Source organism: Enhydra lutris, unplaced genomic scaffold, assembly GCF_002288905.1.
Source record: "Enhydra lutris kenyoni isolate GAN:26980312 unplaced genomic scaffold, ASM228890v2 scaffoldscaffold8, whole genome shotgun sequence".
Taxonomy (NCBI): domain Eukaryota; kingdom Metazoa; phylum Chordata; class Mammalia; order Carnivora; family Mustelidae; genus Enhydra; species Enhydra lutris.
The window spans coordinates 36648789-36669432 of NW_019154092.1; the positions used below are offsets into that span (position 1 = coordinate 36648789).

General features: G+C 35.4%; 1 protein-coding gene across 2 annotated transcripts in view; it reads right to left on the reverse strand.

The window, feature by feature from the left end:
- Window positions 1–20644, reverse strand: part of LOC111142616 (Ras like without CAAX 2) — a 387413-nt gene that overhangs the window by 311520 nt on the left and 55249 nt on the right. For both annotated transcript variants that reach the window (XM_022495923.1, XM_022495924.1), the window contains exon 2: window positions 286–342. In XM_022495923.1, the coding sequence (XP_022351631.1) occupies window positions 286–342 (57 nt within the window). The remainder of the gene's footprint in view (window positions 1–285; window positions 343–20644) is intronic.

Consider the following 20644-nt stretch of genomic DNA (forward strand, 5'->3'; position numbering starts at 1 on the left):
TGTGCATTAGTGGATCCTGAAATCAACTTAATGTATTCCAAACATCATTTATCAGGAAGAAATAGAGTAGAATGGAAAATACGAGAGTGCACAACAAGAAGTAAGGACAAATATTATTTCTTGAAGCTTGTGTTGTAGTGGCTTATATATTCTATATTTATGTGTATGTGTACTGCGTCATAATAAAATATATTTCTTATTCTCCATAGACATCAACAGTATTTGTCAGCCACTTATTTAGAGTGCCTTTTTATGGGCTAAAGGAGAAAAGGGGCTTATACTCACCAATAGTGGGGTCATGATAATCAGGAAACTGGTGACTAATAAACTGCATTGTCATTGCTGGAAAAAAAAATAAATTCAATTTAATAAAAATTCATTGATTCACCAATAAGTTATTCTCCAATGTAGTCCATTGGTCTTTTAATAAGATCTAGTGACTTATTTCTCAGAGTGACTAGCTTAATTATGCAACATGAACCACCAAATGTTGGAGAAAGTTCTAGGGGAGAAAAAGTGTTATAAAGAAGGAAAATAATGTCAGATACTTCTCTGGAATAAATATGTCAAAAATTTTGGTGTATTTTAATAAAAATTGCATTGTAGTGAAAATAAGAAGTCTTAACATAATGAAAATATAAAATAGCTATAGGATCCTTCTTGGTTTGCTTTGGTGTAACAGTTGGTATTGGTTGAGAAGAACTTTTCGCTAAAGGTCCTATACATATTCTGGGAATTACTTACCTTCTTCACCTTGAAAATAAGGAGATAATCTCTGAGGTCTCTATTATTTATTAAGGTACGTGATTATATGAGTTTTTACACTTAGCTTTTTAGTTAAAATTATTTGTTACTTTTATTTTGCCTGATCCATGTTATTTAGGTACCTTTATTAATTTTCATTACTTTTTGGGGGTATTTCCTCCAAATTCTCCATATTCTTTTCAAATCAATAATTTTATGAGATATTTATAATGTTTCTATTATAGTTTCTTCATATAAATAACCATTATTAGGAGATAAATGGAATGCTGAAGTAAGGCAACAAAACTTGTAAAAGGAATTCATGCATAGTAGATCTCTTCCTTTTCTCCCTCCCTCTGTGTGTGTGTGTGTGAGACAAAGACTCCCTGATCACTTTAGTTAGCCTCTCCTGAGTCTTCCTCTCAACTAAAATCTGACCTAGGTCCCTGCCCTTGCTAGACCTGCGTAGTCCAGCGGTAGCAAGAATCCTGCTAAGTCATGTTGGTGGGAATCTCTCATCCTTGTTATCTCATCTCCTGGCCTGCATTCAGCAAGAATCCCTTGAAGTCTGTTTGGCAAGAATTCCCTTACTCCTGATGGCTCCTGTTAGTAATTTTCCATCTCCCAATGCCCATAGCACTCCTTGCCTATAAATACCCACTTTTCCTTGTTGTATTTCCTGTTGAGCCCAGTTCTATAATGAATTCTTTTTTACCTTACTGCAAATAAAATCTATTTTAACCTTTTCACTGTCCAGCTCTGGTTTCCTTTAACAATGTGTTCATGCTTCAGCCAATGTTTAAAACAGAGAAGACAGTTAAATTCAACAAACCTGTACAGGGCACTAGTCCAACCTTGCTGAGAAACACAAAGAAACAGAACCTGACCTAGTGAAAAAAGAATTTCTGTTTACACTTTGATAGTGTTTACTTCCTGTCTTTGCATTGACAAGGGAAGTCTCCATATGAATGTATTACTCAACTTGACAGTTTAGGGTAAATTTTTGAAATACAAATGAACATTTCTTACAGGGGGCTTTAGGAGTTAGAATATTTCAGGTAAACAAACTGAAAGCAATATGTTTATTAAGTAGATATCAAGGAGAATTTGGAAAACATTGTTCGTGAGTTTTTTGGTTTTTTTTTTAAGATTTTATTTATTTATTTGACAGAGATTACACATAGGCATAGAGGCAGGCAGAGAGAAAGGAGGAAGCAGGCTCTCCTCTGAGCAGAGAGCCCGGGGAGAGCGGGGCTTGATCCCAGGACCCTGGAATCATGACCCACGCTGAAAGCAGAGGCTTTAACCCACTGAGCCACCCAGGCACCCCTGGTTGTGAGTTTTAAAAAGAGCATTCTCCTCTGTCTCTTACTGCCAGCTGGTTTACTCCCAGATAGAGTACAGAGGTTGGTTTGGAGGCCTGGCCTCCCAGTGAACACTTGGTGTGGCTAGTTAATTGACTAAACTTCAAAGATAGCTCAGATGTGGTAACTTTAGAACTAAAATGAGGAGATTCTCCACTCTACTCAAGGCAAAGAGTTATACACCTATTCACTATATGGCAAGAGTCTCATATTCATCTTACGATAATCAGTTATCTAGGATAAAATCTTGAAGATGTCGTTGGACATTTCCCCTCTCATATCTTCCATCTAGTCTCCATGAATTTTCATTTTACCTCCAAAATATCTTCCAAATACGTCTTAATTCTTTCTGGTATTACTGTAGTTTAGAATCTTACATTTTAAATCCCTATTGCCATAGATTCAAAATCAATTTCTATGTAGCTATCTCCTCTACCTTCCATTAACCTTCATAGTGACACCAGAGTCATCTTTTTTTTTTTTTTAAATCTGGTTATTCATATGTCAGCAACTATTAGGATAAAGAGAAATGTGGTCCTTCATGGGTCCATCGTATCTCTTCAGGCTTGAATTCCACCACTGTCCAACCAGTTGCGCTGTGTTCTCAGACTTTCGAAAGGAAGGACTTTCCACTTCTGAGCATGACTTTAGCCTGTGTCCTAGCACAGCCTTCACCTTCTCCTTCATTTTTATATCATACTAACAAAGGCTCTCCTTGACCAAACCTTCATCAGGCTCCTCTGAAGCCTCCTTCTAAACCAGGCCATGACCTTCAGGCACCCATGCTCATCTCTGCTTTGCCAAGTTTTAGTGGGAGTCCTACTAAGTCAGTTTGGAGAAAATTCTCCACATTTGATATATGGTCACCCTTAATAGCTGATCAAGTTCCTCATATCCAACCCCCATGATTACTTTGACCTACCTTCAGCAAGAATCCTATTAAGTTTATTCAACCAGAATCCCCTTGCCCTTTAGTGATTTTCCATCCACCGATCCCCAACTCGCTCCTTGGCTATACATTTCCACTTGTCCCTGTATTTGGAGTTGAGCGCAATTCTAGACTGAGGAAGTTCTCTTTACCCTATTGCAGTATTTCCTGAGTAAAATCTATTTTTACCACTTTACTGCCCAGCTCTGCTTTTCTTAAACAATGTTAATAATATTTCTACTCAAATGTCATACTATTCCACTGACACATTCAAATTGTTCAACGAACAGGAGCCAGTACATGTTAGTCCTAGAAGTTCCCAAAAAGCATTAGAAAACACTGTGTATAACTAGGGTCTGGGTTAATTTTTATAAACCCAGGAAAGAATTCTGAAGGTGAAGAAGTTTGGAACAAATTTAAGGAAGAATATATAAGCATTTTAGGAACTGATAGGTGTATTTAATACAACACTTGAGAATCACAAAACCAGTATCAGAAATAAATGAATCAAAGATTTACTTCTTACAAGTATTTATAAGAATACCTAGCATATATTTAGATGATGGCGTTTGTGCTTTCATGGAAAGCTGCTGCTTATTGTATAATTGAAAAAGCCCTTCAATTCTCAAATCTTCTGACCTGCCACTGAGACAGAACCAAAGAAGATGGGGCCAGCTGCGCTTTATTCCAGACTTCAAAAGGTAATTTTAGAAAGATTGATTTGTAAAAGTTTCTTTTGTGTTTTACAAAGTGGATGCCTGATGGGATATCTAAGAGCCCGCTCCCCTTTGCGGAGATGATATGTAAAACAAACAATTTTTGAAAAATCTCTCCTAAATGCATGTCAAATTCAATGTTGGAGATAACTAATCTGCTAAATACCTATCAATTGTACTGGGGACTAAATTCTATTTATTTTATGATATATAGGTTTACATACAGATTTACATCCTTCAAGTCTGGGGATTCTCTTTATTTTGCCAAAGAACCATTCTGTCAGAAATTCAATAATAGCTTCCCCTTTCTCTTCAGTGGTTTTATTGTATTGACTTAATAATATCTGAATTCATCAGTTTTTAAGTGTCTAATGAAAGTGAAGATCTATGTCTCTTTCCCAAAATACAAATTCCTATACAGATATGTACATAATATTGACAGAGATTGTCCTAGTAAACAACCATAAATGTCAGTAATCAGTCCTTTGCTTAAAAAGAAGACAACCATAAAAATTGTGATTAAAGAGCATCTGAGAATCCCAACCTCTCAAATCGGCCTCTTCAAAATTCCTAATATTCAGCATCGATATCCATTTCTTACTATGCATTTTTGTTTGTCTGTTTTTTAAGTATTCCTTGGGGAGTAGTATACAAAATTCCTAACCTTCAATGTGAACCAGTTTGATGGATTGGTTAACAAAATCCACCTGGCAATCATGAACAAATTATAGTCCATTTATTCAGGAAGACATAGGAAAGGAGGGCAAGATATTACTAGAAACAAATTTCACAAATATTATCCTAGACTTATTCTGTCTGTGGCTTTCCTGTTCTGTAAAAGATAACAAGAGTCATTTTAGAAAATTCTGAAGAGGAACAATCTCACATTTCCCATAGACTTTAGAAAAGCTCTACACCAACAGATTCAGAACATTTTTCAGTTTACCAAAAAAACTGTAGTATTTTAGTAATGAGAGAGGTTTGTTGAGCTTTTTTTGGGGGGGAGGGGACGATGTATTGTATATATGTATTTGAAATAGTTAAGGAATGTTCTACAAAGTACTGAAACTCTGGATGATATAAGGATGGGTCTATTGTATTCAGAGATCCAGTCAGAGTCCAATCCTTGCCAGTGCACTGTTAGCAGTTCTTGTTTCAGAGACAGTATTACTGAGCTCAACAGTAGGCTGTGGATATTAGCCAGGGATAAGAATGCTGAGGAAGAAATGAGAAGGGATGATGGGAGGCAAATACAAATACTGGTTGGATCCCATTAGGTATCTTAGAGACCTTGACCCAAATAGACTTGTGTGTATGAATCAGGTGAATACTGATAGTGGACCACAGAATCTCTGTATCAAAGGGAGCCATTAGGGTATTTATTATTTGTTTTTATTTATTTATTTATTTATTTATTTGTTTGTTATTATTTGTTTTTATGAAGGTATTGATTTGTATTTGCTAATTTTCAACTCTCTACCTTCCTAAACTATTTTATTTTTTGAGCTATTTTTATCATGACCTTTTAGGAGTTTCTACCATATCATCTACAAATAAAAACAGTTTGCAATTTTTGTTTCATAAATTTTCTTAATACTCATTGGTTAATTCACCCATCCATGACAGTATTAAATAACAGTGCAGGCAGGGATCATCTTTGACTTTTTTCTTGATCTCAGTGGGAATAACTTATTTTCACAGTATTAGTATTGTGCTATATTACATATTTCATCATATTATGGAAATAGTGATTGATTTCTACTTTCTTGAAATTAATAAGGAATCAGAGTTGAATTTTTCAAAAGTTTTTTCAGTACAATGTAAATAATCATATGTTTTTTCTCTTAAAAACCATTAATGTGGTAACATTTTGGGAGGGATAACTTATTTTAATAGCCATCCAAATATTAAACCAATTTTGCACCCAGGATGCAAATAGACCAAGTCTATTTGGTCATGATGTCTTATTTTTCTTAATGTGGTATTAGAGTCTGCCAGTAAGTTGTTTAGGATTTTCAGGTTATTATCAATAAGTAATGTTTGTTTTCTTTGTTGGGTTATCTTTATCTGGATCAGTATCAATCTTAAGTTTCCATTATAAAATAATTTGGGAGATTTTCATTCACTTTCTATGCTCCAAAACAGTTAATATAGCATTGGAACTGTATGTTTTTTAAAGATTTAGTAGAATCTCCTGTGAAATCATCTGGGCCAGCTGTCTTTCTAATAGAGGTATTTCCTTGATAAACTTTCTCTATTCTGTGCCTATATATCTGTTCAAGTTTTCTAACACTCCTGGGGACAGTTTTAGGAATCTTTATTAACCTAAGAACTTATCCATCTAGGTTTTCAGTCTTCTCAAAGAACTGTGCTTTGTGATGTTTTCAATTTCCTTTGTATTAGTAGCAATTTCTGTCTTATAATTTTTTGTTTGCTATCTACATTATTTATTTGCTTAAATTAGTTATTAGTTTGTCTATTTTGTTGATTTTTTCAGAAAATTATAATGTTTATTTCATTGTGATTACTATTATTAATAATGTCCGTTGACTTTCTTTAATTTCCTTTGTTGCTTTTGTCTGTATTATTTCCCTGCTGTGTTTCTTTGGTTTATTTTTTTGTTAACTCAGTTCATTTATTTTTATTCTTTTAATTTTGTTGGTAAACTTTTTGTAGATATGAATTATCCTCTGATCTCTACTCTCTATCCCCTACATAGTTTGGTATTACTTTTAGGAAATTTATGATTTTTATTTGTATTTTTCCTTTTTGTGTATGAGTTGATAAGTAGAAAGCTCTTTTCAATTTCCAGCTGGAGATTTTTTTGCTTATTTTATTTTTAATTTCAGTTTTATTGACTTGTAATCAGAAATTATTATTTTTAATAACTCCACTTTATGTAATTGCTAATATTTTTGGTGTCTTAATATATAATTAATGTGTTTAGTAAAACAAATTATAGTGATAAGGTAGTATTTGATATATGCAACAATAAGATTTACTTTATTATTTTTAACTGTTTTATATTCTTATATTCTGTCCACTGCTCTGTCTTTTGTTAAGAATGGTGTTTATGTTCACAAATTACAGATAATTGTGGTCTTATTTGGCATATAAGTATTGTTACCAGTAATATCTTTGTTGTGGTTTGAGGTTTTTATTATTAAAGAGAGTCTTTCCTCATCACATGTAATTATCTTTGTCTTTTTTGTCTGATACCAACATTGTAATCACTTAGTTTATCTTTGCCAAGGCTTTTGCTTTTAAATCATTGCACTTTAAGTGGGTCTACTGTATACTACATAGTGTTGGATATTGTTCAAGAGCCAATTTGGAAATTGTTTTCTTTTACTAGGCAAGTTTAGTTTATTCACACTAACCTACTCTTATGTTCTTCCATGTTTTTGCATAGCCTGATAGCTCATTTCATTTTAGCACCAAGTAATTTTCCATTGTCTGGATATATCACAGTTTACTTATTTATTCACCTACTAAAGGACATCTTCATTGCTTCCAAATTTTGGTAAGTATGAACAAAGCTACTAGAGACATAATTTGAAGGTTTTTACATGGCTATAAGTTTTCAACTCCTTTGGGTAGATCCCAAGGAGTATGATTGCTAGATATGTTTATATCAGATGTGTTTGAGTTTTCTAAGAAACTGCCAAACTATCTTCCAAAGTGTCTGTACCACATTGCATTCCCACCAGAAATGAATGCAAGTTCATTTATTTGAACTTTAGCTCTACATCTTTGGCAGCATTTGTATCATCAATATTCTTGATTCGATCATTCTAATTGTTGTCTAGTGGTGCTTTGTTGTTTCAATTCATATCTCCCTGATGACGTACCATGTGGCACATCTTTTTATATGCTTTTCTGCCATATATATTTTTTCTTCAGCAAGGTGTCTGTTAAGGTCTGTAGCCATTTTTTAATCATGTTTTTGTTTGTTTTCTTATTGTTGAATTTTATGAGTTCTTTGTGTATTTTGAATAACAGTCTTTTTTTTAGAGAGAGAAAGCACACAAGTGGGGGTTGGAGAGAGGGGTAGAGGGAGAAAGAGAGAAGGAGAATTTTAAATAGGCTCCACACCCAGGGTGTAACCCCACACAGGACTCCATCTCGGAACCCTGAGATCAAGACCTGAGCCAAAATTAAGAGTCAGATGTTTAACTGATTGAGCCACCCGGATGCCCCTGAATAAGTCTTTTATCAATGTTTCTTTTGGAAATAGTTTCTCCTAGTCTGTAACTTATCTTCTAATTCTCTTGATACTGTCTTTGGGAAAACAGAAGTTTTTAATTTTAATGAAGTCCTGCTTATTATTTTTTCATCGATTATGCAAAGATATTGTATCTCAAAAGACATTGCCATACCCAATGTCCTCTGTTTTGTTTTATGTTATCGTCTAGGAGCTTTATAAGTCTGCATTTTACATTTAGGTCTATCATTCATTTTGAGTTAATTTTTGATCTGTATAAGTCTATGTTAAGAATCATTTTTTTGCATGTGAATGTCCAAGTTTTTCCAGCACCATTTATTAAAGAGACTAGCTTTGCTCCATTATGTTATCTTTACTCCTTTGTCAAAGATCTGTTCATTATATTTCTGGGTCTATGAGGCTGAGGTGCATGTCATGAAGGAAAGGAAAGAGATTTTGGTGAACACAGAGTAATCTCTACTACACGGGGGAAAGGACCATCAGAAGGAAATGTGAAAATGTCAAATGAAGAAAAATAAAATGTCACCCTTTTCACCCCCAAAAGAATAATCATTCCCTGAAAAACTATCAGGTCTTAATGTTACTATTTTTCTCACTAATTTCCATGAGGGATGTGTCTACATTTTTTAAAATAAGGCATCTTTATTTAAAGATGAACAGCTCAAGAAATTATTACCAAAAAACCCATCTGTTTAAATTCTTATGAGTTAAAGCAATATACATGGCAGGAATCTGTATAACTTTATAGATTTAAAAATTAATTCTCTAGCTAAGGGTATATCTGAAATGATGGGCAAAGTTTTTGCTGTTATTGTTTCGTTTTGCTTTGTTTTTTTCAGCTCAACTCTGTGGCCATAATGAAAAAACTGGGACGAGAGATAGTGATGGGAGGTTTGTCATACTTATGCACATAAACACTTCCCCTAAAGTCCGTCTGTCTTTCACTGGCTTTATGAAGACAAAGAAAGAGCAGAGTGCATACAGGCAGAGAAGACATTTAAAGATCAGAAAAACTGAGTCATCCATTGTAATCTTAGTCAAAGTAATTAGGAATAGAAATGAAGTATATTTGGTGGACTCATACTCTGTCTTTTTGATTTCTAAAATTATTACAATTAGTGGATGACCTTTGTTAGCAAACAAGATCCTTCCCCTCTACCCCTCCCCCATTGAAATGGACATTTACTTTATATTAAGCCACAGATCAGGAAGCACCTGATGGATTTTGTATCAAGGACCCTTTCTGTTACTAGTGGCCAACCCATTAACATATGTTATGTAAATGTAGTGCTTTCCTGGACTTCATAAAATATTCATTAAATACATACAATAAATAATGGGCAATTGTATCTTCAATGTTCATACAAAAGCAGTGGTGAGAGATTAAATATAATACTTTTTAAAAAAAACAAACCCACTTTGATTGGACTCCTCTTTTTTTGCATATGTTCTTTATTTAAATGTCCATTTTATTATTCAGATATGCCAATAATTTACTATTTCATTTTAAAGTGAAATTTAAATCAACTGCTTCTTATTTTGCATAATGCAGCATTGAACCACCAAGTTTACCCACATGAAAAATCTGAAAATACTATATATCACCTTGCTTGGAATGTCAGTGGTATTTGCCCAGAGGCAGAGACTAACAGTTATGAAAAAGGAAGTTTATAAAAAGAAGGGAATAATTTTCTACAGATTTTTCAAAAGATTAAAATATTGCATAAAATCACACTACTTTATTATTACTCTCCTCAACTCCCTGACCCCCAGAGGAGTTTAATATTTATGAAGAGGACTGAACTGATACTTTGGAGAATGATATAATCTAACTACGCAAAGATAGAAGTTGACAAGTCATAACTTTCCCTTTGGGATATTCAGGCCTGTCAGTGGAGTGGGAAAGATGATGGGAATCTGGTCACTAAGATGTTCTTCCATTTGTCCCTTGGTCTGTTGTGGTACCTTGATATAATTACTTAAACTCTCTGTCATTTTTCTTATCTGCAATATGAGTGGAAGAAGACAAGACAACTTAAAAATGCATCCAGATTAAGCATTCTGCAACACCTATTTCTTCCTCTGGTTCTCACTACCATCATTTGTGCTTTATACATTTAGAATCTCCTTCTGTTATCTCTATTCTAATTCTGTCTTCTATTGAGTCATTCTGTTCCAGGCATACTGTTTTTGGGAGTTTTTCAAACCTTTCCAGCCACGACCCTTTCCAGGGAAGTCTTTGCTGGTGCTGTTTCTTCTGCTGAAATGCTCTATGCCCAGATAGATTGACCTGACTCGGATCACGATTCACATGTGATCTCCTGGGAGGTATTCTCTCACCAATGAATTTAAATCAAAACCCATTCCTCCTCACTAGAGCCCCCTAGGCTCCCTTCCTGATAGTCACTCATTCATTTATTCTATCCAAAAAGTGTCAGACACTGCTTTATATAATGGGCCGCACCCTGCCTTTAGGTGCTTCTGACACAGCATTGAGGAAAATGGGCCCCTGCCCTTTAGGATCTTACATTCTAGAAAGTGTGGAATTAGAGAGGGAGACAGATATTAAAATGCCACACACTTGCATATAGATCAATAGTCTGTTAGATGGTAACAACTATTACTGTAGAAAAAAGTAAAATTATTAGAGGATCATTGCTAAAATATAAAGATACATTACATTAAGATGGGTTTGTATGGGAAAAAATTTAATGTGTATACAAGTTCCGGGAAGACTAGGAACAATATCACAGTTTCCACTATTAAAGAACTTTTTCATGCAGTTTTTAAAGAGAATCTTTTATGCCTTGATGCATATATTTATAAGAAATGTATCATTACTTAAAACACCATTATTTAAAATAAGCTAGGATTATACCCTTTAAAACAATTTAAATTTAGGATGAAATTTTTAGATATCAATCTAAAAGTGTACAAGTTGAGGGCACATGGGTGGCTCAGTTGGTTAAGCATCCAGCTCTTGATTTCGGCTCAGGTATAGTCTCAGTGTTGTAAGATGGAGCCCCATATCCTGCTCTGCACTTAGTGGGGAGTCTGTTTGAGATTCTCTCCCTTTCCCTCCGCCCCTCCCCCAGCTTGTGAGCTCTAAATAAATACACAAAATCTTAAAACAGAAAGGATGCAAGTTGTGTACCTAATCTTTCAAAACTCCTTAAAGGAATAATGTAACAAAAATGTTTTAAAATCTATGCATTAACTCGATCAAGGTCACAGATCTATCACAGAATAAAGTTGGTTGGGCCATAGGACTCACTCCAAAGTCAGACACTTTCTACTGTGCTAACTACTTCTTATTATTTCCTCTTTCTCTCTGTCTCTCTTTCTCTCTCTCTCTCTCTCTCTTTTTTTTTTTTTTTTTTTTTGAGAGAGAGAGAGAGGGTGGGTGAGGGGCAAGGAGAGAGGAAGAGAGAGAATCTTAAGCAGATCCATGCCCAGCTCAGAGCTCCATGCAAAGCTTGTTCTCCTCACCCTGAGAACATGACCTGAGCTGAAATCAAGAGTCAGCACCTAACTGACTGAACCACCAAGGCACTCCAATTCCTCTCTCTTAACTGAAAATGTGTGCTCTCTCATGAGTGGGCCATTTGTTGAATAATAGCATGGATACATGAGAAATACTTATATTTTTGAATGAATAAATAAGTGATTAAGTCTAAAATTATCTGCTGACTTACAGTTACACTCAGGTGAAAGTGGTTGATACTTCTCTTATTTTCCCACCAGCATTCCCAGTTACAAATATTTTCTAAAAATGCATTGAATCAAGGGCTCAGAAACAGCCTCATGAGAAGCCACAGCATGGGGTGTTTCCCAAAGAGGGCAAGCCACCCTGTATTTGAATGAGATGAGGTAGTTTTCAACCTGGCAAAGACATCCAAAGATTACTCCTTACTTCTTTGTGTTTTAATACTGAAGAGTTTAAATTGTTGGGTAGACCATAAAGAATACTAAAATTCAGAAATTAGATGAGAGCAATTATCTTCACTCTGATGCCACCATTCTTTTTTAATAATTCAAACATCTCTAACAGGAATGGGGCTCTCCTATTCTCTCTAGGGCTACTCAAGTCTCTAAATTTTTACAGAATCAACATTTAGAAAGAGGAACTCAGCAATAGGAGTCTAGTGCCTTCTAAATCAAAAGTAAAATTTAGCATATTGATAGCAAAACTCAGGAAGCTCAGTAACCCAGACAAATACCAAACCTATGCCTGTGAAATCTGGGTTTTCTCCACCAATTATTATGGTTCAAAGGTGTACAGGTAATATGGGAATGTAATTGTTCATTTAGTTATAAAACATTTATTGCTGTTTGGTATATTTCTCTGTGCCCATACATCTGTGGATATAAGATAAGGATGGTTGAGAGGGCAAGGCTTGAGATCTGGAGATTAAGGGGTAGATTAGAAAATGGCACCATTAGGAGGTGCCTGGGTGGCTCAGTCGTTTAAGTATCTGACTCTTGATCTCAGCTCAGGTCTTGATCTCAGGGTCGTGAGTTCAAGCCTCATATTGGGCTCCATGCTGGGCATGGAGCCTACTTGAGAAGAGGAGAGGAGAGAAGAGGAGAGAAGAGGTCACCATTTGGTTGGGGGGAATGGCACTAAACCAGGGAGATGGATGGGAGAGGCCACCCTGCAGTCTCCATCTCTGAGGGTTTTCCCTCTCATGGAGTACTCCCTTTCCATCGCTTTTTCTTCCTCTCCCCATAAACTCTCTGCCAACAGAGGGAAATGGTGTTTTCCAGGACATTAAAAATTCTATTTATCTTCACTGACTGATTTTCAAGGATGATTGATGGGACACAAAAAGAAGTGATGGATATTAAAACTCAATATTACCAGTCATTCCTTTTTGCTCTATTCTGACAGTTTATTTTGTACTCAATGAAACAAAGAAGAAAAATAGACATTTTCACCAATCATTTCCCAAGTATTTTATCACTTAGGATAAACCTCATCTCTTTAGGTAAATGAAATACTACTGATGCCCTGCATACATGTACTAATATAGGTAAATATATCTTTCTCCCTAACTCTATTTTTAGTATAACAATTAATGGAGACAGATATTGGAGTCTGATTCATGTGAATGGATGTTAGTAACTGGAAAGTCTTAAAGGGCTCAGATTTTAGAATATATTTGGCTTGTCATGGGAGTTATAATAGATATTAGTATCTAGTCTGTATCCAAATTTATATTCTTATTATTTGCTACAATAAGAATTTACTTTGTTGACACCTTGATCCTGCAATGAAAGCATTTCCTGGTGTTTCATCACATTAGTAACTGATAGACACCATATGTCTTGAGGCTGAAGGTTTTTCTTTCATAGCTTTGGAAGAAGATTCCCAAGGCATAAAACACCTGTGATTTGGAGTACTGTAATAATTGTGTATTTGTTAAGAATTTTTCTTTATTGGATGACTCTCCATCTTATTTCTAGGAATTTTATAATACTCTGTAGACCAGGTCATAGGCTACTGATGAAGTTCAGGACAAGCTACCCCAAAATATGACATGTTGGCATATTGAATACTTTAAAGTAAAGGAACTTGAGAAACAGCAGGTGTAGGAAAAATTCTCAGTTTCCCTTGAAGCAGGTCATAAGAACTTCATGTGAAGGCCACTCTCCTAGGCTTGGAGGAAAAGAGCATCCTTGTCTCTGAAGAAGTAGGGATGCCGAGAGAAGCTGAACAAACTGGCCTTGGTAAGTATCACCCCTACCCTTTACCACCCTTAGGTCGTACCCTTTTGTCCTATCGCATTTTTTATAACTTTGCACTCTCCTTCGAACCTATAAAACCACTTCTTCAGGTCTTCGTTTCCTTAGGAAGACTCCATCCATGTAAAACTGAAATAAATTTGTATGCTTTCTTAATTTCTCTTCTGAATCTGTTGTTAGTCCAGCTTACATGGAACCAGCTCAAGAACCTGAGATGGCTAGAGGAAGAGATTTTTTTCTCTCCACACTAGTCAGCTGCTTACTTTACGAGGAGGGCATTGGCATGCATGGGTTATTTTCTCCTGCCCCATTACAACTCCCTTCTTCCTAACTGAAAGTTCCCTTCTAATGCCTTAAATGATTCTGGATTCCAAGACACTCTTCTTAAAATATCATTAGTTTCTATCAGTTTTTATGGTCCTTCATGACAGGATAGATGCTTCAGCCAGGGAGAAAAGCTCTGGAAAAGGAAGACGAGTGGTCCCCTGAATAAAAGGCATACTTTTTCTGTGGCCTCACCCAGATCATCCATGCTAATTACTGTAATAAACTTTATTTTTTTAAAGACTTTATCTATTTATTTGCGGGAGACACACACAGAGAAACAGAAAGAGAGTACACAAGCATGAAGGGGGGCAGAGAGATAAGAAGATTCCCCACTGAGCAGGGGGCACAACATGAGGCTCAATCCCAGGACCAGGAGATCATGACCTGAACTGAAGTCAGATGCTTAACCAATTGAGTCACCTGGGCACCACTGTAATAATCTTTATAACACTACACTTTCTTTCTTTTTTTCTTTTTACATATAATGCTATATACTTTTAAGGACATTCCTTGGTTTATACAGTATTTCAAACTATATGCTTCTTCTCACAACATATATGAAATGACATAAATCTAAAAGTAAAGGCTAATAGACCAGGTATCCACAGGAAGACTTAGGGCAATAATGGCAGGATGGAATGAAGGAACAAATCCAGAAATCTGAAAAGTAACAGATTGATGCAAAAGTCTTATAATTTTAGTTAGAATAATCAATTTTACAGTTACAAAAGCACAGAATGAGCTGGACATGGTACAACATCTGTTCAAATGAAAAATGACATGGAGGTTAGGATTAGGTCTACATAATTATGACTCCAGATAAAATTTAAAGGAGATGCACAGTTTAGGGCAGATTGTGACTACATTATTAAATCTCAACATATTGCCAGTTGGTTCTTTATACTGGGTTTGTTACGGTGACATGAACAAATCCACTGGTTGGATATAGCACTCTTGCAGCCTCCATGAGAAACATGCTTCCACCCCAATACAGCTCTGGAATGCAGTCTGCCTGTAATGGGGCAGGTGCTGACTCAGTTTACAGAACTGAATCATGCTTATTCTGTCTAGGATAGTGGTTCTCAAAATGCAGTCAAATAACTCTGAGAGATCTGAGAGGCCTTTTCACAAGAGTTAATTAAGTTCTACATCTTCCACCTTCATATCTGTATGAAACTGGATTTCTTTCCTAAACAACATACTGCAGCATATTGAACAGAGAAGTAGTCAGGGGACTCCAACTGTCTTTTAAGCTAGGTGTCTTCAGAGATTTTAAAGTAGGTAAAATAATGTCATTCTCCTCAACTTATTTGTTGTTTTGGAAAATGTAGATATAAAATGTTATTTCTTTGGGCCCTTGGGTGGCTCAGTCAGTTGAGCATCTGACTTCATCTCAGGGCCTTAGCTCAGACCCACATCAGACTCTGCTCAGAGGGGAGTCTGCTTCTCCCCCTCACTCTCCCTCTGTGCTCTCTCTCTCTCAAATAAATAAATAAAGTCTTTTTAAACATGCTTTTTCTTGCACCATATTTATTATAACTTTAATTAATTGATTCCGTTTTATAAAATTTTAGTTTATAATATGGTATGTAGCAATAGAAATAACCCATATAATCAAAAGTTTTTGGAACCCTCAATCATTGTCAAGTGAATGAAATAATTTTAAGACAAAAAGGTTTGAGTACCATTGATCTAGAGTAAAACCTCAGCCCTGGTTAAATGAAGACAGGTGAAAAGAACAATGATTATTCATACATCAAATTGTAACATTTTAAAAGCCTGTAATTAAAGATAAAACAAAGGGCAGCCTGCTTGGTCAAGATACTTAACTATAACTCCAGATCTCTGTTTTTCTTCTTTCTCATTTCCTTTTTTCTACCTTCTCTTCTCTATGTCTCTGTGTCATATATTCACAGCTATTGTGCTGATGTGTTTTCCTTTCTTGTTTTCATCTTTCCCTTTCCCCTCACTTTGTCTCCCTTTCCCCACACACCTGTTTCTCCTTGTTCCTGTCTTTCTTTTTTCCCATAACTGTAGACTTCACCACTTCTACAAATGCACGTAATATCAAATTATGGAATTAAAAATAAATGTTTTGTTTAATAAAAAAAGTTTCAGTATATTTCTATAAGATCTCTCCCTCTACCCTTCCCTGAGGATAGCTAAAATTAAAATTTTGGTGATATTTCTGAAAACAAAACAAATCAAAAACACCAAAAACTAAATTTCTAATTTATATTTTAATGTAATGTTTGAGCTTTTCTACAGAAACATTTCTTGAAAAAACATAAAGAGAAAATAAGCATTTATTTATTTATTTATTTATTTATTTATAAGAGGGAGATAGGTGGGGGAGGGTGAGGAGGAGCTATGGGAGAGGGAGAGAGAATCCCAAGCAGGCTCCATATCCAGTGCAAAGCCTGACATGGGCCTGGATCTCACAACCTTGAGCTCATGACCTGAGCTGAAATCAAGAATCCGATACTCAAACAACTGAACCACCCAGGTGCCCTGAGAAAAAAACTATTTAAAAGTATGTAATTATTTATGAAATGGGAAGTGAAGAGGTCATATGAGAAGAATAAGTTATATGTGAAGAAAAAAGGAAGAAATTACTATGACGAAGTCTAAAGCCAGGGGCTTATTATGTATCAAGATTTGTTTTTAAAGTCTTTTTCTGGAATGATTTTTATGATTTCTCCTAGAGAGAAGGGACATGCCAGGGAGAAACACTGCAGTGGGTTATGGCTAGAAAATTTGAGGCAATTTAATGACAGATGTTAAATTTGAAGTTTGTTTTTGCTTTGTATTGAAATTCCATTCTGTTGTTCCTTTCCTTCACTGAAACTGTGTTACACACGGAATGCTGAGGCATTCAACTGTTTAGATCCGCCCTGAGATGGAAGTTGGCTGGTTATGGATGGCGGCAGCCTTAGGAATTGACAGTGAAACCAGAAGCATGCAAGACCATGGAAGTGGCTTCTGAGGGAGGTTGATCCAGGGAAATTTACACCACCGTTGGCATCACCAGAGGATCTGGTGTTCCAGCAATGTGTTGTGCTGGGGCTTGAATCATGAAACGGAGAGATTTTCTGACTTCTAACCCAGTTATTTTAACTATCATTGTATTACATTAATTAGTGTCATCTTCACCTAGATGTCAAGTTAGATTCAAACCTAACTGAGATCAGGGACAAGGATCCTGTTTTTCTTTTGTAACCATATTGTAACCATTATCAAACATGATACTAAATGTAGTAGGTATTCAGTAAAGACTGGTAACTGATTTGCCACTGATAATAAATGAATTCATCAGATTTTTTGAGACCAATAATTCAAAGAGTTGGATGATTAGATTAGGTTGTAAGATTACACTCAACTCTCACTCTGGTGAAATAGTTAAGGAAACAAGTATTAGAGGATTAAGACTTTTTGGATTTGAGTCTTGACTCTGGTACTTATATGTTTGTGTCTATGAGAGAGTCAGGAAATTCTTTTGTTTCTCAGTTGTCTCATTTATAAGGTGGGATTAATAATAATATGTATAATGGGTTGTCATAAAAATGTAAGTAATACATAAAAAGAACTTTAACTAGTGAGTGGGCAGTTCTAAGCCCTCTGTGACCATTCTTTATCAAGATTTTTAGAACTCTTTTATTTGGAATAATTTATATGATTTCTTTTTTCTAATATTGCATTGTGGTCTCAGGGTCAAATTAGCTAGAATATGATGTTTTTGTAAACCATGACTCACATATGTTCATATGATGCTATCCCATCTGTTTGAAATGTAACATTTCAATCAACTGGTATTTTGCTTTTATGAGCACACTGTTTGATAGTCCTTGTATTATCCTGGGAATGCCAGTTGTTCATTTATTTTTTTGTTGAATTAATGAGTTAGTAGAGAAGAGAACATAATCAATGTACTGGTTTCTAAAGTTGTTTCCACCATATTATACTAAAATGAAAGGGATTGTGTACACTTAGAATATGCACGTTGCTTATGTGATTAGGGTTGTTTTCTGTTGTTTTCTCTCCTTGGTATATAAATTGCAACACTATTAATATAGCATCCTACTCTCTGGAGCAGAAGTTAGGTGAATTATGAAGAAATAACCAGCAAACCAGCATTAATATTCATGATGAGAATGAGCACTGGCATGTGAAATCTCAAAGACAGGCTGTACTTCCCTTTATAAACAATGACACAGTAAGACTACCTGGAAGTTGTCCAGGGTTTGATAGAAAGATCATTGAGCAATGGTGTCAAGAGAGCTGAGTTCTCACAATGCCTAATGCTAGCTCATTAACTTAATAGAGACAAATCACAGTAACAGCTCTAGTTCAATTTCCTTAGTGCTAATCCACAAAGGCCGTCCTAGATATATTACTAATTTTTAGTCTTCTTTTATTTAACAAACAGTTGCACTACATTTAGGCACTCTGTTAAGTTTTGGGACAGGAAGTTGAAATAGGTAAATCCTGTCTTCAAGGAACTCAGAGCAGAGTTCAGGACACTAAAATGTTGTAATAATCACAGGTTCTTATTTAGGTGAAGAGGAGAGAAATACAATCTAATCTCAGAAATGAGTAATTACTTTTCTGAATGGGAGGGGGCTTCCTTTGAATGGGGAATATGTGTTAATAATGTGCTCAGAGTGCAACTAGTGGAGACTTCTAGGCAAAGGAAACAGCATGCTTAGGAGTCCCAAAGGCTTAGGCAATATGTTACACTTAGGAATTTCTTTTTTTTTTTTTTTTTTAAGATTTTATTTGTCAGAGATTGAGAGAGCACAAGCAAGCAGACTGACAGGCAGAGGCAGAGAGAAAGAAGCAGTCTCCCCTCTAAGCAAGGAGTCCGATGCAGGACTTGATCCCATGACCTTCCATCATGACCTGAGCGAAGGCAGCGGCTATCCGACTGAGCCACCCAAGCATCCCTACATTTTGGAATTTCTAGTAATTCAGATGGAGCCCAGGGTGTGGAAGGGCGAGATGGAGAATAGAGAGTGAAGCCCAGGTCATATTACCAAGGACCTTTATGCCATGCTAAACATTAGAAAGCAATGGGTAATCATGAAATGATTTTTTTAGAGGGAAGTGACATATTCAGAATTGCATACTGAAAACAAAACCCAGGCCAAAAATGAAGCAAAAGATACGAAGTGGCTTTACTGGGTGCAGAGATACCTGTTAGGAAACTGCTGTAGGTAAGCTAGGCAAGAAAACATGAAGGCTTCACACAAGACTCCAGCAGCAGAGGCAGAAAGGGAGGAATAGAATTGATAAATATAGGAAGATAATTTGCTGGAATTTGAGACAGATTAAATTTATGAGATGTGAAAGATGTTTATTTTTCTGGGTGTATCAGGTGGTACCCTTTCCTGGGAGGTCAGAGGAATGGGAAAAGATCAAAAAAGAGGATGAATTTTTATATAGGTTAGGTTCAGTTTAAGGTTCTCTTGCATTCATAATGGAAGACATCCATCAAAAAATTAGACATGAGTCTAGAAATCAAATGATCCCTCAGATGTCTTTTCAAATAATATTATAACTCAATTTACCAAAAAAACTTAACTTAGAAAAAAATTTTAGTGTTAATGATATGCTAGTCCCTAGTCTAAATATGAATAATTGAACAAATGTCATTTAAGTATTTGTTACGTGTATTGTTCTTGTTTTGAAATAGCTCATTTACTCAAAGGCTTATGAGACTTCTCTAATAATTAACCCACAAAATAATGTAAATGAACATTTACATTATGAAAAAAATTTTTTCAATTTTTAAGTCCTTAACGTATTTTAGGATACCCCTCAGTCACCATTACCCAGATGAAATCATTTTCAATCTAGAGCTTCCTTTGAACTTCCTTTGTTTCCTCCCCACTCTTTCCTTATCTTTCTATGTGGGATTTTGGATGATCACAACACTGCTCATATCCTGTATGACCTAGAGACGGACAGGGGACTTGGGGCTCTACCAAAGTTTTACAAAGTATCACAGACAATAGCCTCCTGAATGATGACACTCCTAGCCTGAATTTGTCCTATGCTTTTTCTCCTTTTGCTGCCATTGTCCTTCAGTTCAACAATAGCTAATAAATAACAATCATGTCCTTTTTCCTTCTTACTATGTCAACCTTTAATTATTGCATTAACTTTTATTACATATATAATTTAAAAAGTTAAATAGTACTATTGATATATGTGAAAAAGATATGAACCTAAATCATGACAGAAATATGGATGCGCTAAGATATTTAATTAGGATTGCATAAAGAATGAAGAGCTCTGTATAGGAGTGATTTATTAATTGGACTTATTTGTTTCTATTACAGTGTCCATGGTGATTCATATGATATAAAATCTAATTTGAAAACAGATGATAATATTTCCAAACTCTAACTTCCTGAATCATCCATGGGATATATCATATAATCCCCCATGTTAGACTCTCATTGCATATTGAATTCCAAACTTTCTGGTTTGATGCTCAAAAATCCTTCCTAATGTGATGGATTGAATTTGAACGTAAAAGTGAACTCCATACCTGTGATTTGGCTCCAGCAGTGTCTCTATTCTCTGTCTAAAC